The sequence below is a fragment of the Lepidochelys kempii genome, chromosome 2 (assembly GCF_965140285.1).
Source record: "Lepidochelys kempii isolate rLepKem1 chromosome 2, rLepKem1.hap1, whole genome shotgun sequence".
Lineage (NCBI taxonomy): Eukaryota > Metazoa > Chordata > Testudines > Cheloniidae > Lepidochelys > Lepidochelys kempii.
The window spans coordinates 257,674,067-257,698,236 of NC_136381.1; the positions used below are offsets into that span (position 1 = coordinate 257,674,067).

The 24,170-nt window shown below is 39.9% G+C and overlaps 1 protein-coding gene across 2 annotated transcripts in view; it reads left to right on the forward strand.

Moving 5' to 3' along the window:
• The window catches only part of TTC21A (tetratricopeptide repeat domain 21A), a 60,338-nt gene that overhangs the window by 17,779 nt on the left and 18,389 nt on the right, over positions 1–24,170 (forward strand). Inside the window, exons 10-21 of one of the 2 annotated variants that reach the window (XM_073334672.1) lie at positions 4,010–4,107; positions 5,089–5,289; positions 5,548–5,677; positions 7,467–7,624; positions 8,308–8,523; positions 10,926–11,164; positions 15,126–15,198; positions 15,399–15,509; positions 15,685–15,823; positions 16,140–16,243; positions 21,228–21,416; positions 23,360–23,470. In XM_073334672.1, the coding sequence (XP_073190773.1) occupies positions 4,010–4,107; positions 5,089–5,289; positions 5,548–5,677; positions 7,467–7,624; positions 8,308–8,523; positions 10,926–11,164; positions 15,126–15,198; positions 15,399–15,509; positions 15,685–15,823; positions 16,140–16,243; positions 21,228–21,416; positions 23,360–23,470 (1,769 nt within the window). The remainder of the gene's footprint in view (positions 1–4,009; positions 4,108–5,088; positions 5,290–5,547; positions 5,678–7,466; positions 7,625–8,307; positions 8,524–10,925; positions 11,165–15,125; positions 15,199–15,398; positions 15,510–15,684; positions 15,824–16,139; positions 16,244–21,227; positions 21,417–23,359; positions 23,471–24,170) is intronic. The other variant, XM_073334673.1, reaches the window with a different exon arrangement.

Here is a 24,170-nt window from a genome sequence, read left to right on the forward strand (position 1 = left end):
ATTTTTTCTAGTTTTGCTCTTAAAAATTGTTGACATTTAAATTTTGAAAAAATTCAACTTGAAGTAAACACCCAGAGTGGAAAATTTCAGCCCAAATAGTTAAATTTGGCAAAGTTATAAGCAACTGAAAACAAGAGTCTTAAATTGGGAAGTGTTTGGACAGCCTTAATAACGGGCGGAGCTAGCGGTCTGACTTATAATGCTCTTTTGTTAGAGCTGCAGTCTTGTAAGTGCTGCAAATCTCAAAAAGAAAAGCATGCCTAGGGCCCAATCTTGCAATGTAGTAATAGCTCCTTTATCACTGAAATCAATGTCAGTTGAGGGCACATAACACTTAGTACCTTGCAAGATAGGCCCCAGTTCAGCAAAGCACTTAAACAGTTATTTAACTTTAAACTAGAGCTGTTAATTAATTGCAGCTAACTCACGCGATTAACTCAAAAAAATTAATCGTAGTTTTAATCGCACTGTTAAAAAATAGAATATCAATTGAAATTTATTAAATATTTTGGATGCTTTTCTACATTTTCATATAAATTGTATTCTGTGTTGTAACTGACATAAAAAGTGTACGAAAACAAAACAATGTAAAACTTCAGAGCCTACAAGTCCACTCAGTCCTCCTCATTCAGCCAATTGCTAAGATAAACAAGTTTTTTTACATTTACAGGAGATAATGCTATCCTCTTCTTAGAATCATAGAAGATTAGGGTTGGAAGAGACCTCAGGAGGTCATCTAGTCCAACCCCCTGTTCAAAGCAGGACCAACGCCAACTAAATCATCCCAACTGGGGCTTTGTCAATCCTGACCTTAAAAACCTCTAAGGATGGAGATTCCACCAGCTGCGTAGGTAACCTATTCCAGTGCTTCACCAAGCTCCTAGTAAAATAGTTTTTCCTAATATCCAACCTAGACCTCCCACACTGCAACTTGAGACCACTGCTCCTTGTTCTGTTACCTGCCACCACTGAGAGCAGCTTAGCTCCATCCTCTTTGGAACCCCCCTTCAGGTAATTGAAGGCTGCTGTCAAATCCTCCCTCATTTTTCTCTTCTGCAGACTAAATAAGCCCAATTCCCTCAGCTTCTCCTCATAATTCATGTGCCCCAGCCCCCTAATCATTTTCCTTGCCCTCCGCTGGACTCTCTCCAATTTGTCCCCATCCTTTCTGTAGTGGGGGGGCCAAAACTGGACACAATACTCCAGATGTGGTCTCATCAGTGCCGAATAGAGGGGAATAATCACTTCTCTCGATCTGCTGACAGTGCTCCTACTTTTGTAGCCGACATTGCAAGGTATTTACGTGCCAGATATGCTAAATATTCATTTGTCCCTTTGTGCTTTGGCCACCATTCCAGAGGACATGCTGATGACACTCGTTTTAAAAAAAAAAAAAAAAGTTAATTAAATTTGTGTCTGAACTCCTTGGGGGAGAATTGTATGTCCCCTGCTCTGTTTTACGTGCGTTCTGCCATATATTTCATGTTGTAGCAATCTTGGATGATGACCCAGCACATGTGGTTCATTTTAAGAACACTTTCACTGCAGATTTGACAAAACGCAAAAAAGGTACCAATGTGAGATTTCTAAAGATAACTACAGCACTTGACCCAAGATTTAAGAATCTCAAGTGCCTTCCAAAATCTGATCAGGAGGGGGTCTGGAGCATACTCCACACTCCGGTGCGGAAACTACAGAATCCGAACCATCAAAAAAAAAAATCAACCTTCTGGTGGTGGCATCTGACTCAGATAATGAAAATGAACATGGTCCACACTGCTTTGGATTGTTCTCAAGTAGAACCCATCATCAGCATGGAAGCATGTGCCCTGGAGTGGTGGTTGAAGCATGAAGGGACTTATGAATTTTTAGTGCATATGGCACGTAAATATCTTGCGATGTCAGCTATGACAGTGCCATGAGAACGCCTGTTCTCACTTTCAGGTGACATTGTAAACAAGAAGCGGGCAGCGTTATCTCCTGCAAATGTAAACAAACTTGTTTGTTTGAGTGATTGGCTGTACAAGAAGTAGGACTGAGTGGACTTGCAGGCTCTAAAATTTTACATTGTTTTATTTTTGAATGCAGTTTATTTTGTATATATTCTACTTTTGTAGGTTCAACTTTCATGATAGAGATTGTACTACAGTACCTGTATTAGATGAATTGCAAAATATGATTTCTTTTGGTTTTTTACAGTGCAAATACTTGTAATCAAAAATAAATATTAAGTGAGCAGTGTACACTTTGTATTCTGTGTTGTAATTGAAATCAATATATTTGAAAATCTAGAAAATATCCAAAATATTTAAATAAATGGTATTGTATAATTAATCGTGTGATTAATCGCATTATTCATCGTGATTAATTTTTTAATCGCTTGACAGCCCTACTTTAAACACATTTTAAAATTCCACTGAAGCTAAGATTCAAGCACATGCCTAAAGTTAAGAACATGCAAAAGTGTTTTGGTGATTGTTCAGTTTGGATAATAATGTGGAGCACAGATCAATTTAACATTTTTTTTATCAATTTAGAAAGAACTTTTTTAGTATTTGCCCACACGGACTGTACTATAGGTGTGCATATGCCCCATGCACATCAGATCAGATTTGTTCAGCAGTGGCCTGTAAGTCTACACTTGTGCCCTACATGTCCTCACGCAAGGGCATAAAGGATGGAAAGGGACCATCTGCCACTCAGTTCCTTCTTACAACCTGTGGCAGCAAGATGGAACTTCCTTTGTGTCCTATTTACCCTGTAGCTGTATCTTTCTCATTCTTCTGACCGTTAGTGTTAGTTCTTATAGTTATTAGTACCTAGTTAGGCCATTGGCTCTTTTAACAAAGTTGGGAGGAATTTTAGTTTCCTCACGTTACCTTGGTACTATACTTAGCTTCCATCACAGGGATGGTGCCTAAGTCTCCAGATTTTAAAATCCTTCTAGCCTGTGTGGCAGCTATCCCCTTAAATGATGGGTATGTTAAGTGTGTTTCTGGCTTTAGAGAGGGACACGTCCCTGAAAAATATTTGCTCTGTAGATTTTTTTCAAATGTCACCTAACAGGCTGGAGACGTCTGATTGAAATTATTTTTGTTAAAGTGCTAAATAAAAGGTGTGCCTGGTTCTGAGACCCCTTTGTGAAAAGAAGCTCCTGTTGCTTCAAAACTCTATTTAGCCAGTGGTCCTGGATCCTGAGTTTCCTTGGACTTGAAGACACCTAGCACCTCAACAAAGTCTACTGACATGGTCACACAGATCCCCTTGGGTCAGTCAGTTGCTCCTCCTGCCCATGGTAGGAAAGAGTACTGCTCTAAGACTGTGTCCTGGGACCAATCACTGTCACCAGTTTATAGAGTTGCTTCTTGATTCAAAGTCAGCAAGGGTTTGTCTCCCTCCAGAGTGGTTTGACACCACGAGTCGTCTAATATCAGATCTTAAGATTCAGCCAAGGACATCAGTGAAAGTCTCTCTCAGACTTCTGGGTCATGTGACCTCTTGTACAGACATGACACCGCCGTGTTATGTCTCTGTCCACTCCAGCGATGACTAAAGTTAGTCTATCAGCCAAACAGATGGCGTGAATCTGCAAGTAGTCATACTGAGAATATCCTATCACCACTACTCTGGTGGAAGGATCCACTAAATGTCTGCTACGGTGCCAATCAGAATGAGATCTGTATGAAAAAATACCTTAGAGTAACTGTGGTTCTTCAAGATGTTTTGTCCACATGGATCCCATAACCTGCCCTTCTTGCTAATGCAGAGCTCTTTAAACTTGGGATTCTGTATTGGTGAAGGAACTGAGTGGAAGTTGGGGCTTCGCTGCCCTTTATGCCCTTGAATGAAGGGCTCATGGATACGCAGGGTGCACGAACAGCCCAATGAACATTGCTGGTCCAAAGAATCCAATCTCATGTACACAGGGTGCTTGTGTACCTTTTTTATTGTTGTGGTTAAACGTCCTTTTTATGTATTTCTAAGCACTTGACATGTTGTTGTATTACAGGTATTATTTGGTGCCAGGTGCTGGAAGGGAAGCTGGATGAAGCAGAGCACCAGCTGGAATTCTTAAAGGAAGTTCAGCAGTCCATTGGAAAATCTGCGGTTAGATATAGAAATACAATTGTTTTTCTTTATTTTTGTTCTTCATTTCTACACATGTTCCAGGCACATTGAACACCTTTAAAATTCTGTGCAGTTATGCTGGTGTAAATCCAGATTAACTTCATGGACTGACAGAATCTGTCCCACAAACATTAAGAAAATATATTAAATCAATCTTCAGAACTAGACTGTCTAAAAACTTTCTCAACTCCATTCCCCCACACAATTCGTCCTCCTTGGGAAAAGCAGTCTTGAAGTCTTGCTAAGTCTTGAAGGATGTTCTGAAGGCTACCAAATCTGGGCTCTAGATGATCAAGGTGAGAAAAATGTTCCAGAATCAAGGATCCTGCACAGAAAACACTACTGCCAGCCTCCTTTCATTTAGTCAGGGTTGTTAGCTGCAGCTATGATTGCAATTGCTTTTGTATCACATGGGGAAAGAGACAGTCTTTTAAGCAGATAGTCCCTGCCATTTAGGAATTTATAGGTCAAAATCAATGTCAGTGTTCATCTGGAAATGGATGTGCAGACCCTGGAACACACATGTAATGTGCACCCATTGGGGGATGCTTCTTAACAAGTGGACCACATTCTGCTCTAGCTGTAGTTTCTGAATGCTTCTAAGGTGCAACACCATCTGTGGTTCAGTCATGCAAGATGCTGAGTACTTTACCCCCAGTCTAGCAAAGCACTTAAAGCACATGCTTCTCTTATGATTTAGTAGGGTTTTACACTCATTTGTTACTTATTTGCGTGGATGTAAATGATTATACAAAGCCCTAAAGGTCAAACATTTAGACAAGGGATAGGATAGTTCCCAAAATAAAACACACAATTTGATGTAAACGGATATAAGTAGCCTAAAACTACCTTCAGATGATCACTCTGTGTTTGCCCTGAAATCCACTGGAGTTATGTGCACTTATCTAAAGACAGCATTTGTCCTAATATAGTAAAATATGGGAATTTTCCTTTTCACAGGTTTTAGTTTATCTTCAGGCAGTTATTGCTTCAAAGAAAAACAAGAATGAACCAGTTGCAACTGCCCTTCTGAATGAAGCTGCAGAACTTCATTTTTCTGCTTTGCATGGCCTTCCTCTGAGCATGGAATACTATGAAAAACTAAACCCCATGTTCCTGATTGAAATCGTGAAGGAATATTTAGTCTTCTGTCCCAAACAGGTGGGAATTATTTTAGATTAAATATTTAGTATTGATTTATTATCTGTTTATATTTAACTTTGATATTGTAATTTAGAAATCTAGATGTTTAATTTCTGCAGAATACATGCCCATAACTTTCATTGATCTTATGAGGCGATATATGTAGAAATGGAGGAGAGATTAGACACCAATATATTTTCTTTTGAAATGGTACTCTGTATATTACACTTCTGGAAAATATGTAGTAAGGCCAGTCTAATTCTTAATTTTTCATAGCCTAGGTCACCCGGTCAAATTGTATCTCCTTTTCTTAAACAAGCAGCTGTAATTTTGAATCCAGTGGTTAAAGCTTCTCCTGGTATGCTGGAGCCTCTTTATCTAATGGCACAAGTTAAATATTTATCAGGTAAGACAAGACCATGTTGTTAAATCCAAATAAAAATAAAAATTTACATGCTAAGAAATGATTAAGCTTAAGACTCATTGACTGCTAGAACACATTCTGAAAATTTGGGTTAAACTGAGTTAGTACCTCTTGATGTATGCAGTGTTGTTGTATCCATGTTGGTCCCAGGACATTAGAGAGAAAAGATGGGTGAGGTAATATCTTTTATTGACCCAGCTTCTGTTGGTGAGAGAGACAAGCTTTAGAGCTTACAGACTTCTTCTTCAGGTCTGGGACAATCCCACCAACAGAATTTGGTTCAATAAAAGATATTACCTTGCCCACCTTGTCTCTTAGTACCTTTTGATGTATTATGCTTCTTTGTGTCCCTCAGTTTGTCCAATGAAATTACATTAAACCACAAAATTTGAAACATAGGTGGATTTTGACACTGGCTTATGCAAGTGGCAGTTTTCAAGGGTAGGAGTAGTAAAATATTTAGAAATTTGTCATTAGTTGGTCTCTGATAATGAAACTGAGAGAGAAGAAAATATGATCATTAGGAATATATTAATTATTGGGATTAAACCAGCCATTATCACTATTTCTCAAAAGTGGAAAAAAATGCTAGGATCTGATGAAAATACTACTCCTGTTTCATTTCCAACTAAATATTCCCTTGGCCTTATGGGCACAGATCCAGTCTCCAGAGATTGTAATGAAAGAGCAAAAAATGTAAATGACTGCCAACGGCTATATAAGACATTTGTGCCATTGAGTGTCTGCACTGAATGAGGTGGGTCTCTGTGGGAGCCATTACTAGCCTGGCTGGAACTACACCATCCTTTAATTAAATTATCTGGAAAAATGCCCCTTTATTTAAAATTATTCCAAAGCAGTACTGGAGAACAGAAGAACTGGAGAGCTACTTCATTGTTGAAGTCCAAGTTGTGACACCACCATATAATCACGGTGGGACATCTTTATTTCACACTGTAAACTGAAATGAGATTTTGCACCTATATGTTGTCACTGAGACTCAACATACTCATATATTCCTCCAAAGTATGGGGTTTATATTTGTATAGGCAATAGTTAGAGAGTTCCCCTCTCAAGGGATTTATTATCATTTCTAAATTGATGCCAAGACACTACAGTGATGAATGTTTTGAAGTAAAAATAATAATGTAAAAGCATGAGGCAAAAGTCATAACAATGCCAAGATATCATACCAGAACTATTTTGTGGTTCTCTCCTACTCATTAAACATCGTATTTCCAGTCTTCTCATTTGGGGAAAAAACAGAAGGTTGTTTCTTCTCTCCTTTGTCGTCTCTCCCGTTCTTGGCTGCTGGGAGAGAAGTACAGTAATATTCTGGTGATTCTTACTCCAGGAGTCAGAATGCTATTTCCCTGCGTCACACAGCAGGGCTTCTCTGATTGATGCTCCTTTAACTGCCAGAGATCCAAGCAGAGCAAATGAGTTTTCATCAGATCTGCAAAGTCAGTAAGAACTACATGTAAGACTGTAAAGAATACCACCCAGCTGTAGAATATATTTGACAAACTGGCACTTTGTACATGCTCTGTACATCATGTTTTATTTATGTTATGCTCTCATTCTTAAAGAGGAATTATATGCTTCATAGGTTAAAGGCTCTGGCTCTTTTCTCATACTGACATACTGAGATACTGACAGCATCATGACACATATCAGACATTACATTTGCGGTATATTCACGTTGCTTATTTAAGACAGTTTATAAGAAAAGCAGGTCAAAAACAAAAGAAAATGGTCAGTTGTTTTTCAGGTGAGTTGGAAAATGCACAGGGTACTCTGCAACGTTGTCTAGATTTGGACCCTACATCAGCGGATGTCCATCTTCTAATGGCCCAGATCTATCTGTCTCAAGGAAATTTCAGAGAGTGTTCTCATTCATTGGAGTTGGGGGTCAGCCATAATTTTCAGGTAAGAGCTAGTACTGACTTCAAAAAATCTTTTTACTGGAAGTATTTGTTCACAATATACAATACACTGTGTGAGTTAATCCCTTATATGTTGTACTAAACATTTTCCTCTTAGGAAATATCCTTAACTAACTTACACTCCACAGAAGTGAGAAATGCAGATATACTGATACCAGCTTCAGCAGTGGCATACACCACCATACGCCATTTGTTCACTTTTGTATGTTAGTGCTTTCAGAAGAGTCGGTACTCCCCAGTCAATGATCTTTCATGGCTGTCTCCTTATCACCATATCAAATGTATGGGAGGAGCTACAGTAAAGGGTGTGGTCTAATGTCCTGAGATTGGTCACTTTTATTCTCCCTATCTGTAGTAACAGATGCCTTCTTAACAGACAGGGTTACAACATTTATTATCTTGAGATATTTTCTTAGTTTTATTTTTGAGTGAACATTCTTGAGTTGAGAGCAATTTATCTATATCAGAAGGACATCTATTTAGCGTTCCAAGTCAAAGTTGTTTCAGTGCACTTGACAATTCCACAGTAATGGTTTCTCGACAACCAGCAATTGAGAATAGACTTTTGAGTACTTGCATAAGTAATCATTGCAGGATCAGGCTCTGGTTGCAAAGTAACTGAATTTTTGTCATGAACATACAGCATACACTTACTACTTTTTTCAGGTTCGTGATTATCCACTGTATCACTTCATCAAGGCCAGAGCACTGAATAAAGTAGGAGATTATCCAGAAGCCATAAAAATTTTAAAAATGATTATCAATTTACCTTATATGAAGAAAGGTGAAAGTAAAAGAATCTTTGGTACCAGTATAACAACCGATGAATGGGTGTCCATATATCTGGAACTTGCAGAAGCTCTTCGACTCAATGGGGAACTGGTAAGAAATTGAATGTAAACTACATTTTCAGTAAGGAAAATGTCATAAATTTTAATTAAAAAGTCAGGAGCCATTCTGATTAGGTAAATCTAGAGTAATGAAACTCGGTAAGGAAAACAAAACTGGCCATACATTAATAGAGCACAACAAGAATGATGTTTGTAATCTAGATTAGTTGCTAAAATATCTCTTGAAAGATGTTGCGAAATTCATTAGGCAGATATGATATTTTATGATTGTAAATTGACCCATAGGAGTCTTTTCTGTGTCCGGTCTGTGTCTGTCTGACCTTGTAGGAAAAGGAGACATCTAGAAGAAGGTACAGAATCAATCTTCTTGGGCCTCCCTAAGCAGTTTTGAGGGGGCAGTCACACAGAAACTATACTTTTCTTACACAGTAAAAGAGTCTTAATTTTTCAAACTATAAGGGATTTTGAACCGAACAGCACAGTTCCTCTCCAAAGAAGAAGTCCTTTTGGTATACAGTCCATTTGTTATAGCAAGCTCTGCATATATTTTATATGATGTGACTATACTCTGTACATTTTAAGAATTGTAGAGTTAGTCCAAGTGTCTCATTAGGCTCATAACTTCACTGGGCTATGAAAATTGCCCTGTTCCTTAGCAATGCAATGAAGATGATTCCAAATGTCACTGAGGGGATAGTTAACATTCACTTTATCAATTATCCACTATATATTATGTTATTATTGTATGTAATAATATTGTCCTCTATATACCTGTGAGGTACTTGATGGCAATTAATCTGAAAGCATGTGTTTATACAGAATATGCCAACATTTTAGTGGTTTCCCCTAACAATACTGGGTGAAATTAATGGGAGTTTTGCCATTGACTGCAATGGAGCCAGGATTTCACCCACATTGAGTGTAGTGTACGATACATGCTAAGTACTTCACTACATAGAACAGACAGTATAAAATAACAAGTGGTTTTATATATATGCAAACAAGTTTTATATATGGATCCTACAACTAATAGCTGAGAAGTTGTGTGACTAAAACTTTCCATCTCACCCTCAAAAAGCTATTTAAATATTCCCACAATAAGTAGTCATTCAAAAAAGGCCATTTGTAGTTCTAACTAGAAACAAAAATTGAATGACCTAATAGGTACATTTTAATTCCTAATTTCAAAGTTAAAATACCTATACTATTTGGAAACAGTAGTATAGCTGTCATCTTGTGTATTATGTGTGTATACATTGTCCTCAGCTTAGTCTAGAACCTGATCCTGAGACGTGCCTTTCACTGTAGTGTGAGCTGTAGGCACTCAGTGTTTCTCGGAATCAAGTGATTAGAATGTGCTTTGGGCACAGTCCATAGTGTCCTCTGTAGTGCTCATTAAATTATGTGTAGTAAAACTTGTCATCAGTCATTTAACTGAGATACGTGGCAACTGCAGTAAATCCAAAATGAAGTGCCTTCTGACACACTTAAAAAAATCAGGAGAATAGACAATGAAGAAAGTCTCATGATTTGTTGGTGCCTTTTTTCCTTTGGTAATAATAGCATCAACAGCTTCCAGTGTCATTCTTGTCTCCTCATGGAGAATTAGTCTATGCTGTTCTGAAGTGCTGAACATTCCCTCTCTTGCCAATTAAAATATATATTGCTCATGAGAAAGTTTGCCATTAGAGTTGGGACAAATTGGTTAATTGAAATAAAGCATCTCCAAACAAAAGGGTATTAGGTTGAATATTTTCCCTAAATAACCTACTTTCAAATTGCTGTCTGCTATTCAAAGTTAGATAGCACATATTGTCTGAAATATTTACATAATTTACAAAGGAGATAACTTGCTTATATATAGTAAATTTTAAAAATAGACTATATCACAAACATGCAGGTTACTCAGTTATTAGCTGAATAAAGCCTTAACTTTATCAATAGTTATCTTTTTTGCTTAAGGAAACACTTTTATTCAATGCCAGATATAACACTGCATGCTGTCAGACTTTAAAGCATCACACTATTCTTTATTTGGATTGCAGAAGTGCATAGAGACACCAGTCATAGACTAGAATCCCACTGTAGTAAGCACTATACAAACACACAACCAAAAGACAGTACATGCCATGAGGAGCTTACAATCTAAGTATAAGACTGAACATATGGATACAACAAACAGACAGGGGGAAACACAAGGGAACTGTGAAGGTAACAATGAGACAAAACTGGTTAGCACGAAAAGAAAAGCAATGGTCCCACTGTTTGCAATATTAGGGTTTTGGATTCAATTGAACCTCCAGTTTAATATGAAATGAAAATGGGTTTGGCAAGGCCAACTGCTTTTAAAATGAAATACATTTTGCACTACCTAATCCTTTGATGATAACAGAGTAATTTAGTTAAAAGTTTACTTATTTTTTAATATTCCAGCATGAAGCTACTAAAATTATGCAGGATGCCATTAATGAATTTAGTGGAACTCCAGAGGAAATCCGCATCACTGTTGCTAATGTAGATTTGGCTCTCAGTAAAGGGGAAGTGGAAATAGCGCTAAGCATGCTGAGAAATATCACCCCAAGCCAACCATATTATACTGAGGTTAAAGAAAAGATGGCTCAGATATACCTTCAGATACGGAAGGATAAGAGACTATACATTGGATGTTATTGGTAATATTGTTTAAGATTAAATATGTTAAAAATGTTTACATTTTCAAATATTTTATTTTAAAAAGACAATGGCTTTATATACAGAAAAAAAGCTGACAATATAGAGCAAAACCAATTTCAGAGCTTTTGGAAGCATAGTCTAGGAGTGAAAGTACAGAACTGTGAATCCAGAGAACAAGGTCCATTTCCACAAGTCACGTTTTAATTTCAGTGTTGTTTGTCATAATCATTCATATTTTTGTTAAGATAACAAGACCTCTAAGAATCTTGGGGGAAAGAGAAAAAATTAGAAACAGTTGAGAATCTTAAGGAAATACATTAATATTTAAAAATACCACAACAAACATTGTTATGACATAAAATATTATGCTAAACAGTTGGGGTCAGATTGTGCCACCTTTTTTCAGGTACTACTGAAAACAAAAGGTCAGTTTTTGGAGTAAATTAGTACTCAGTGGGAGTACGGATGGCAGAATTTGCCATTTAATCACTAGCCAAGGGTATATATTTCCCTCAAAATTGGCATTAAGGGTCAGATATTTCTATTTCAGAACTAGTATTTTATTTATTGGAAGAAGCTTTCATCTTCAGCTAAAGAAGACAAAAAAGCTTTTCTGGCATCAGAAACATAAAATACGTACTGATTTTGACTATTGGATAACATTGGTTTTATGGGGAAAAGAACTGAAGTGGGGAAGACTAAATGCCAGATTCTGTCACTCTCACACTGAGTATTTGCCTAGCAGAATTAGACCGTTCAGTCAATAGGACTGCTGACAGAGAGCTCAACTATGTCTTTGCCATTAGCCCTGTGTTATGGGCAGTGCTTTGCTGTGTTGCCCTAGGAGTAGCTTGAGCAGGGAGCAGGAAACAGTGATTCGCAGAGAGAGCATTCTGTGTGGAGGCTGTACCTGATGCAGCATACGCTCCCTGAAGCATCAAGTACACCCACAGTGTTTGGCATGCTGGGAGAACAGAGCTAAGGCTCTGACCTCTCTCTGCTCCCTCTGGCTCACCTGTACGGTTAGCCTGTATCCCCTCCCATGCTAATAATGATGATTAAGGTAAATGGCAAGAGGAGCATCTTGCACTCCCTCATGCCACCCCATTGCCTGGGTCACAGTTTTGAGTAAGATACTACTCAAAATGAGAAAAGGGGACAGAATCTGGACCTACAGAAATAGAAGTAGACGTCATGATTCTATGATTAAATAATTATATATCCCGAGTGATAAATCATTCATTTAAAAGCTTTCTACTGTCACACAAATGGCAAAATCCTCAGTCCAGCACCTCTATAACCGAAAGAGATTTTACATAATCGTTGTAATGAATTTCCATACACATTAAAAGCATTAGAGATATGCACTTAATGATGTTCAGAATATAATTTTTTTCTCTATTGATAACTGAACTTTGGCATGTGGTTTTTCACTGATAATCTAAGTAATACATGTAAACAGGCCACATAATATGTTTGCCCAGATGCACTAGCTTATATTTTCCAAGTTTTAACTCTTTTTGTTGTTTCTTCCTCAGATTCGAAATATGCTGGAATTCTGGTATTATTTTTTGGGGGGCTTGTCTATATGAACAGTTGGTGCAGGTCAAGATGGGATATAAATCTGCTTCACTCTAGATTGCTGCCCATTAACTGTCCATGTGGACCCTGCTGCTGTGGACTAACAGTTCAGTAGTGCACTTTGATACACTGCTTCAAAGCGGGATAGATCAGTGTGCACTAGGGAACTTTTAGGGTGTGGCAGTGAGCGCCACACAGTTAGTGTGCAGCAGGCTGGTGTGGGGTAGATTTATATCCCATCTTACTGCACAATACTGTTAATACAGAAAAGCCCTTATACAGGAAGGAAAGGGGATAGTTGGGATTACTGCTCTTTACTTGCTAAAACTTGTGCTCTATTTTCTCTCTCCACTCCCCTCAATCTAACCTGCTTGTTTGTCTCATCCATCTGTCATGTCTGTCTTTTGAATTGTAAGCTCTGTGGAGCATGGAATATCATTTTCTATATTTGTACAGTGCCTAACCCAATGGGGTCCCAACCTGCTTGGCTTCTATGCACCATAGCAATATGCATATTATTAAGTAGTAATAATTTCTCACTGGTATTGACAATGCCTCCAAGTTTGGTGCCATTTACATTTTTTCCCTCTTCCAGATCCCCATCAGAATATTAAATAAGATAGAACCTAATAAAATTCCTGTGCAGTATGTTCCTAGGCACCTCCCCCGCCCATTACATATTTGATATATTGCTTTTTATCATTTTCCTTTGTTTATGGTCCTTTGGCTATTTTTGAGTGTGCAACAATGTTCAGACAAGCAGAACTGAAATTACTTTTGTGTGTAAGATTTCCTGTATGAAAAAGAGTGGGGGGAATTCTTTTGTTTGGTAATAACAGCACCTTTGCTTTGAGGAGCTCAAACTTCTCTAGGGCTTGGGCCTGCATCATTAGGGGTAATGGAAGTTTTCCCATTGACTTGAATGCAAACAGGATCAAGTCCTTAAAAGCATAGAAATGTTATGTCTATTTTATACCAAGGCACAGAGAAGTAAAGTGATTTCACTCAAGGTTACACTGCAAGGGTATGATACAGTGAGAATGAGAACCCAGACCTCCACACTCCCAGTCCCTTGCTAAGTCACAGTATCTCCTAATATTTGATGTAGATGTCTGCTTTGGTGAGGGAAAAGAATATAAGATCATAGAAGTTAGAGGAGAAAGAACTCTTAAAATCCACCCCCCTTCAAGTGCATGATATTGTTCCGCCTCTAAAGGACAATATCTGATATTAAAATCATCTAACACACTTAATCCTAGCCAGAAGGACAACATACCTTATAAAGAGCCATTATGCACAGCTAGTGTATGCTTTATTCATATCCTCCTTGGACTATCACCAATATTTTCAGCTCCCCAAAAGACTTTTGAGTTTACCAGAGATTGTCAAGTCAGTAAATCCCCCTATCTAGGGCAAAGTGAAAAACAGAGATTTCCCCTCCATTTACCCACTTCGCTTTTTTCCTGCCTTGCCTTGCTCTTTTGTGCTGAGTTTATTTAATTTTCTCAACTAGATATAATAGACTGTCCTCCACAGTAGTGTGGTCTAGCCTGAAGAATAATTATTCTGGAATAACTATTTCAGTATATTTCCAAGTGTAGGCAAGCCCTTAGATTAATCTCTGGGGGATAAACTGCTTGAATTTACCCACTCTGAAGTTTTGTCAAATTCTCCCATTACTGCACTATAGTAGCAGTGCAGCTTCACCAGTGCTATGAATGGTGGGAGCACTAATGTAGTCTGAGCACAGGTGGTTTTTTTACTGCCATGTAGTCTAGATCTGTTCTGTTTAGGGTTAGATGATTTAGTAACAAAAAGACCCACATTTGGTGCATACTATGCTGCCATCCTTGCTAACCCCTGTGAACTTGCCCCAGTGGTAGTGCATTGATGAGAGAATTTGGCAAAAACCTCACAGTAGATACAGTTGGGGAGAGGTTGCCTTTTTCTATTAGTTACTTTTGTGTGTGTGTGTGTGTCAAGAGGGGCTAGAATCAGACTGTGGTGGTGGAAACTTGTTAACAAGTATACTTTTTAAATTCAAAACGTACAAACGTCTTCTAACTATTTTATGTAACCATGAGTTCCTATCACTGTTATCTTCAACTTTCCATCCCAATTCTCTCAGTTTGTTTGCTGCACCAGTGTATTGCATCTTGTCTTCATTCAGATTGCGCAAGCATTTTGGGGCAGTGGCTGTTGAAGTCATTGGAGCTACTCTGACTTACACCGGCTGAAGTTCTAGCTCTGTTTTTTTAAATGACAGAACTGACTTTATTTTCTTGAGGATTCATGTATTTTTCTTACATTTCATCCATTAGATTTCAAAATTTGTTTCTTATTGTCTTGATTCTAAATGTTGTTCTTACTTTTTTGTAGCGAACTATGTGAACAATTGCCAAGTCCTCATACTAGCCTTCTCTTGGGAGATGCCTACATGAATGTTCAAGAGGTTAGTATAAATTTGTTTAATAAATCTGTAGTAATTCAAACAAAAATACATTTAACTGAAAAGCTGGATTTAAATAATAATCAGTTAATAACTAGCACGTATATAGCATACAATAAATGTTGCTGAATCATTGGCAAAAATATTCCTAACTTCTAATGTTACACATGAAAATAACTCCTACTTCTGTCACTTACTTTTAGCCAGAGAAAGCTGTGGAAGTATACGAAGCAGCTCAAAGAAAGAATCCTTTAGATGCAACACTGGCCAGAAAAATTGGACAAGCATATGTGAAAACTCATCAATATAGCAAGGTCTTGAAAACAAAGTATTTATTTTATTCATTGAGCATTTAAATCATAAGAACAAAGAAATAAAGAGAAATAATCAAATAGATGACAGAAGTTATATATGAATGTTTCATTTTGACCTACTGTGTGTAATTCTGTATTTGGGATATTATATTGACCTCTTTAAATTTCCTTGCAGGCTATTAATTATTATGAAGTAGCTCTAAAGATGAGTGAGCAGGACTTCTTGTGCCATGATCTTGCTGAACTCCTCCTCAAACTCAAGAAGTTTAACAAGGCAGAAAGAGTTCTGAATCAAGCTATGAACCATGACTCTGGTAGCATTATTCATCCTTTCTATTAAGTTTGCTCTGTGTAGTATCAAAGCCTGTGAATCATTTTAAAATATACAACATTAATTTCTTCATAAATAATTATTCTAGTTAATTATATTTCTAGACTGAGTACACTTGCGCGAGCATTCAATAAATATTTAAATTGCCTTGCATGAGGGCACTCTCCCAGGCCTTGTTTTACACATTTGTGGGTGACACAAAAATACTTCATTGTGTACTCCAAACATCAATTCTTGTTTCTGATATCCAGAAAAATGTCAGACTAGAAAGATAACATATTACCATTTTAATCTTTCAGTTAATGACTTGCCTTCCATGATGAAGGATGTCAAGAGCCTGATTTTACTAGCAAAGGTTTACAAAAACAATAAAAAAGAAGAAGTGATGGGAATTTTGAACAAGGTAATTCATGAGGTTATACAAGCCATATACAATGCTAGAGATATTCCCTAATCATTTATCAGTAAAAATAGCTTAACTTCTTCTTTGAGTAGATGCAGCTGTGTATCCTATGTAGGGTGCTGAAGCCACAGAATTTTGCCTAGCAGTACCTGTAGGAGCGCAATGCTCACTCTTTGTGGCCTCCAGTTGTCCCATCCAGGTCTGACAGTTCAGGGGCAGAACACATCCCTAGTGCAAGTGACAATCATCATTGTCCCCCGATGATTTGATGGTACCAGGCTCCCCTTTTCCCTCAGTGCCTGAGGACTTCAAGGCTACCAGGACCTTTTGTGTCATGTGGCTGCTATGTTGGGCATCTAGGCAGAGTTCCTGCAGGAGAATATTCACAAACTATTGGATATTCTCCAGCTGTCTGCCCTGGGGACAGTAGCCCTTCCTATTAAAGATATATTTATGAAGCCTGTAAAGGTTCTTTGGAGTAATCCGGTTTTTGTGCTGCCCGCGGTGAAGAGTTCATAGAAATGCTATTTGGTACCTATGCAGGGTTTGGGGGGCTTCTATTCCCACCTGGTCCCCAATTCCCTGGTAGTGACTGTGGTGAATGATAGGACCCAGCAGGATAGGTATAAATCTACCCCCAAGGACAAGGAGTCCAAGAGGCCTGACTTAATGGGTAGAAAAATCTCAACCTCCTCTTCCCTACAAATGCATATTGCAAACCAGCAGGCATTACTGTCAAAATATGATTTCATTAATTGGACAGCTATGTCTAAGTTTGTAGATCAGTTACCTGAAGCCTTCAGGGATACATTTTGAGTGTTTGTAGCTGAGGGCTGTTTGGTGGTCAAGACATCCTTGCAAACTGCTTTGGATGTGGCAGTTACATTGGCCAGAGTTATGGCTTCAGCAGTAACCATGCAAAGGGCATCTTGGCTGCAAAATTCAGGCATTGCACCCAGTGTGCAGCAGGTTACTGAGGACCTGTCCTTTGATTGATCAGTTCACTCACTGATGAAAACTTGAACTCATTTAAAGGTTCAAGTTCTACCCTATGCGCTCTGTGGGTGTATACTCCAGCAGTGCAGAGATGCCATTTCGATAGTTAGCAGCAGCACCAACAGTACCACTTGCAATGCTCCTTCGGGCAGTCCTTCCCTCCCTTGAGGCAGAAAGACTACTCCAGAAGGGGTCATAGATCCCAGAGGCAGAGGCCTTTGGGTCCTTGGTTCGGCCAGTCAACTTGTTCTCCCCCGGTGTCTACCAAGAGTCTGTTTTGACTTCTTTGTCAAGGGCAGTAATCCAGTCGTGACCTCTATATACCCGTCCCCCGCATTTGGGGACCGACTTGCTCATTTTCAAGATGTTTGGCGCTCAACTGCCCTGGCAGCTAGGTCCTAAGCACCATCAGGTTGTGTTATGCTATCCAGTTATGTTATGCTATCCATCCCACCTCTCCGCCCTCCTACCCTGTCCCTCTTCAGAGACCCCTCTCACAAGGCACTACTCCTTGGGCAGATTCAGTCATTACTAGAATTGGGAGCTGTGGAGGAGGTCCCTCTGCAACTCTGGGGCCACTGATTTTATTTCCAGTATTTTCTGGTTCACAAATCTAAAGGCAGGGTGAAACCAATTCTTGACCTCCACAACCTCAACAAATATATCAGATATGTGAGATTCCAGATGATCACTCTATCGACTATCCTCCCGTGTTAAATCAGAATAACTGGTTTGCTGCTCTGGCCTGTCAGGACGATTATTTTCATGTGACAATTCTTCCAAGCCACAGAGAGTTTCTCCAATTCGTTGTGGCACATGGCCATTATCAGTATACCATACTCTGCTTTGGTCTGTCCTCTGCTCCCTGGGTTTTTACCAAATGCATGGTTGTAGTGACAGTGTACCTCAGGAAGAGGGGAATTCGTATCTTCCCATACCAAGATGATTGGTTATTGAGGGGCAAATTGAGGGAAGAATTTCTGTCCCACATACATGTCACACTATGCTTACTTGATTGCCTGGATCTCATTCTCAATGGAAACAGGTCACCGTCGGTCCCCACTCAAAGAATGAATTGGTTGGGGCCTTAACAGAGCTACAAGTCTGAGAGTGCTTCTGCCAATGGACCATTTTCAGATGATTTGTCATCTGTCTCTGAAGCTGCACTCTCAGCCTTTAACTACTACTACTGAGGAAATTCTGCACCAAATAAAAATTATGCGCATGGTATTTTAAAATTCTGCAAATTTTATTTCTCAATAAATAAATGTGGCTCCAGCATGGCAGTGGGAGCACAGGCCACTGGCTGTATTGAGGTGGGAGATCACCCTGAAGTCCCCACTTCCCCCAGTACAGGGACTCGGCAGTGAGTCTGCACCTGACCCTGACACAATGCAAGGGCTGAGCCTGCCCCAGAAATGCCCTGGGGCCCTACCCCTCTGCACCAAGTACACCAGGTGTGGGTGGGCAAGCTCAGCCCAGCAGGATCCAAGTGTGGAGGGGCTTAGTGTGGGGCGATCCATGTGTGGGGTGAGAGGTTTCAGGGTGGGACAATCGGTGTGGGCAGCTCAATGGGAGATCTTGATCCACAGGAGCTCGTTGCAGGGTTCCAGGTGTGGGAGCAGTGGGACTTTTCAGGGGATCCAGGTGAAAGTGGATGGGGTTGGGGTTGGGGTCTGGGTGTGGGGAGATGGGGCTCAACGGGGGGGGGGGTCTGGGTGTGGGGGATCAGTAAGGGATCCAGGTGCTGGGGGAGTGGGGCTTGATAGGGTAAGAGTCCAGTGCAGCTGCTGGTGATCAGTGGGGTGGGGGTCTGGGTGTGGAAGTCTCATCAGAGGGGTCCAGGTATAGGGGGATACGGCTTGTCAGGGTTCAATGGGCCTGCTTAACGGAGAGCCCCAGCTGCTGCCGAGGGGACACTGCATGCCAGGCTCCCACTTCCCCCTGCGATTCCCCGATCCCCTTTTCTTCTCCATCCCCCTCTCACTCCCACATTTCCCTCCCCACTGCCTTTCCTTTCACCCCCTTCCCTCATTTCCCACAGCCCCACTGCGGGCACTCACTGTTCCACAGAAAAAAGGAATAGATTTCAGAGTAGCAGCCGTGTTAGTCTGTATTCGCAAAAAGAAAAGGAGGACTTGTGGCACCTTAGAGACTAACCAATTTATTTGAGCATGAGCTTTCGTGAGCTGTAGCTCATGAAAGCCTACACTCAAATAAATTGGTTAGTCTCTAAGGTGCACAAGTCCTCCTTTTCTTTTTGAGAAAAAAGGAAGGCCCCCAGCACACAGAAGTGCAGCACGACTGGCACTAGGACCTAGGAGGACGCATTCAGCTGCAGAGTCAGCTGGAGCCCAGATGTAGCCTCCTTCAGCTGGGCAGCTCTGTACTTGCAGAAATGAGGGAGCAGTGGCACATAACTCTGTGTGCTCCCCTATGCCTCGCCTCTGTTTGGGGGGGGCAGTCCCCCCTAAATGTGACCATCGTTGGGCCTTCCCCCCAGACAGCATCCCTTTGCTTCCCTGCCATTTTCTGCAGGGAATCACAGGAGTTCTGCAGAGGAGGGGCGTTTTTGTCATGTATGCAGTCACACAGAATACCCCCAGGAGTAAACTACAGCTTGAGGGTGCCTAAGGCTGTTGGGTCACAGGGCTGCTTGCATGCAGGTAGTCCAATTTGCCAAGTTACATCTTCACCCTTTCCAAATGTGGCTGAGGACAGTTTATCATCCACCCATCATCCCTTGGACAGTTTGGTCCAGCTCCCTGTGCCTATCCTGGACTCCTTACAGTGGTGGATAGCTCAATGCAATTAATGCCAGGGTGTTCCCTTTGTTTGGTCCCCACTGACCAGAGCCATTGTCACTGATGCCTCCTTGGTAGGCTGGGGAGCACGTCTGGGGTCACTGAGAGTTCAGGGTCAGAACAGGAAACTACATTTCATATGGAGCTTTGGGCCACTTACAACACTTCATGCCTTTTGAGATCACATTGGGGCTCCATGGTTCACATTCTTATGGACCATACCACCACAATATATTATGACAAAGCCTTGGCTGGGATGATTTAGTTGGTGTTGGTCCTGCTTTGAGCAGGGGATTGGACTAGATGACCTCCTGAGGTCTCTTCGAACCCTAATATTCTGTGTGAACAGACAGAGAGGAGCACACTCAAAAGTGCTGTGTCAGGAAGCAATCAGGCTGCTTCTTCTCCTCTTCCCCCCCCGGGTTGAGAGTGGCTGATCTGGTGGCTGATCACTCACTTGGGGCTGAGAATCAACACACAGATCACCTCAGTGGGAATTTTGCCCTGAGTTGCAAGTGGTCTCTGAAGCCCAGTGTCTTGCGGTCCATCTTTGCAATTTGGGGCATCCCCGCAATACATCTGTTCACTATGAGAAACATCAAGAAATGCTGTCTGTTTTGTTCCTGAGAAGGCCTCAATCCGGGCTCTCTGACTGACTCCTTTCACCTGAGTTGTGAGTGTGCACTCCTATATGCTTTCCCTCTGATTCCAATCATCTTGCAAGTAATCCTCAAGCTGACCCGTGCCAAGGTCATCATCTTCATTGCTCCAGCGTGGCTGAAGAAATATTGATTCTCCAACCTTCTGGTATTGTCAATTTGGCCTTGAGAATATTCACCTGTTGCATAGTAAAAGAGCAGATGCACCAAGCCATTGCCTGCAGTAGCTAATTGTATGCACCAGAATATGAAAAGGTTATAAGAAACAGGAGTAATTTAACCAACTAACCTAAAATCCAATATTGCAAAATATTAAGATAACTTCATTACTTTTAAAAAAGAAAGTAGCTGCAGAGAATGAAATGGAAATTGGACTTACAATATAACAAAAACCTTTTTGAAACATCTTAAGTAATTTAGCAAGTATAAATTTTAGACCTCCTGCTGCATGAAAAACTTTTAAAATAGTTACTCCATTACTGTTTGAGTTATAATCTCTCTTTGTATATTTGTTTATTCAATAAGGCCATTGACATACAGTTGAGAATACTGAAACGTATCCCTCTGGAACAACCTGAATTGATCCCTTCTCAGAAGCAGTTGACATCATTGATCTGTGTACAGTTTGCTGAGCAATACCTAATCGAGAAAGAGTATGTACAGGCCGTTAAATGGTATAAAGACGCACTATCTTATACTCAGACAGATAGTAAAGTAAGTATTGTCTTAAATCCAAGTCAGTATCTATTCAACAGTACTTTAAGTGCACGTTAAGTTGGAAAAATAGTTATGTTAGCCACTTTGTTGTTTGAAGGGTGTGATGAAAATATGTTTGAATATTTAGACTATAAAAAGTACCATGAGTGAATTCTTAAACTTGCATTTCAGCAGAATAGCAGCCAGAAGAAAACAAATCACATCTAAGAAGGAAATATTGGTCCAGGCTCTTACTAGCACTTTTTCATTTATTTATTTTATCAAATTCATCCAGTTACAAAAAAACATGGAGCATATGTACAATAAAAAAAAAAGTGGTTTTTTAAGAGAAATTAAATACCAACCCCTACCTCCAGAAAAAAAGCCCTTTCCTATTATACATTTTTCTTAAACTTCTGAAGCACATATTTCTATTAGCAACAAAGAGAGGGCCCAGCCCTATAAGGTTTACATGTGAAAAACTCCCGTTACAGTTTTGGGGGTTAGAGTCTCAGGTCCACTAAGCATTGCAACATGGTCTTGAATATGATGATAAATTCCCCCTGTGCAGGCAGAACCTCAATTGAAGTCCTTGGGAATTTTGCCAAGTTAGATGCCAATGTTCCCTTTCTGCAAGAAGGGTGCAGTAATCAGCACAACTTTGGGATGCTGTACCCTCTCAACTTTATAGTTTCATAGATTCAAGGGCCAGATTAAGAACATAAGAATGGCCCTACTGGGTCAAACCAAAGGTCCATCTAGCCCAGTATCCTGTCTTTTGACAAAAAGAAAAGGAGGACTTGTGGCACCTTAGAGACTAACCAATTTATTTGAGCATAAGCTTTTGTGAGCTACAGCTCACTCCGTTGAAGTGAGCTGTAGCTCACGAAAGCTTATGCTCAAATAAATTGGTTAGTCTCTAAGGTGCCACAAGTCCTCCTTTTCTTTTTGCGAATACAGACTAACACGGCTGCTACTCTGAAACCTGTCTTCTGACAGTGACCAATGCCAGGTGCCCCAGGGGGAATGAACAGAACAGGTAATCATCAAGTGATCCATCCCCTGTCGCTCATTCCCAGCTTCTGGCAAACAGAGGCTAGGGGACCACTAATGGACCACTGTTGTCATCTAGTTTGACCTCCTCTATAACACAGACCATAGAACTTCCCCAAAATAATTCTTATAGCAGATCTCTTAGGAAAAACATCCAATCTTGTTTAAAAATTGCCAGTGATAGCGAATCTACCATGACCCTTGGTGAATTATTCCAGTGATTAATTACTCTCATTTTTAAAAATGCATGCCTTATTTCCAGTCTGAATTTGCCTAGTTTCAGCTTCAGCTTCCAGCCATTGGATCAAGTTAGAGCTTTATCTGCTAGATTTAAAAAACAATTATCAAATATTTGTTCCCCATTTAGGTTCTTATAAACTGTAATCAAGTCACCTCTTAGCCTTCTTCTCTTTGTCACCCCTTCAACGGACTTCACTGAGAGCTGATGGCACTCAGGCATGTCACAGGATCAAGCATCTGCAACTTCCATTTAAATGAGAACAACATTAATCTATGCATGTTTTCCTGGAGTAAATCACACTCATTTCCAAAGGTTACATGGCATGTACTGTGACTTTTCTGTAACTGTTTTGCCCCAAATCAACTGGAGCTGTTTATTTCTAAGAGAAATAATGCTATTCGCATCATTTGGGACAATTAAAATTAGACAAGACAAAGCACTGAAGAGCATACTACTGTTGGAGCATTCCGCTTTATCAGGAGGGTGATGTAAATGTTGTTATGGGACAAATTTATCCCTGAGGTCACTTCACTGAAATCTTTTCCATCTCTAGCCTCTGAGATAGGATTCTCAATCAAGAAAGAAAAAATATATATGACTCTCGATATCAATTACACTGATCATTGAAATATTTCCCTTCTTTAATTACTTGTCCTTATTCTCCCAGGTACTATTGCAGTTGGCTTGCCTTTATTTGACACAAGGCGATATTGAGTCATGTGAACATCATTGTGCTCTGCTTCTTCAAGATGACAATTGCAACGAAATTGCAACAATGGTATAAATGGGTAATAGTTAATCATCTACAGATCAGATTAAAGAATTGTTTTCAATTTTTAGGCTATTCTAAAGACATTCCTCTATGTATTGGCATATGTCTTATGTCCAAGAAGCTACACTGCAATTGGTAGCAAAATAGGTTGCATCTACTAATGAAACTTTTTCCATGAAGAATCAGAGGAAAGGGAGGTAAGGGGAAAGTAAAAGGCAAATGTATACCTCCCAAAAAGCAATCTGCATAAGAGCAGAAAAAATATTAAACATATACTTACCTATGAGTAATGGAAAAGTGTTTGCTTTTTTGAGGGTAATCATGTACTTCTATCAATTTAGCACAGGGCAAAGTTTCTCTGATTGGCAGTTCAGTCCATGTTTCACATGGCACTAAGTGTCATGTCAGTGTTGTATTGCATATAAGTGAGATACAAGGCTTGTTTACATTGTGGAAGAATGTGCTATAGCAGTTGTGATTTCTAAAGTGCACAAATGTGTTGTGCATTAAGTGGTCCATGTATATACCCTGCTGGTGCAAACTAAAGGTTCCTTAGTGTGCTTTAACTGTTTCAAACAGCACTACGTTACTGTGCACCAGCAGGGTCCACACGACCAATTAATGTGAACACATTAGTGTGGTTGAGATACCACACTCCTGTAAAGCCCATTTCCCCACCAGGTAGACAAGCCCTGAGTCATTAGAC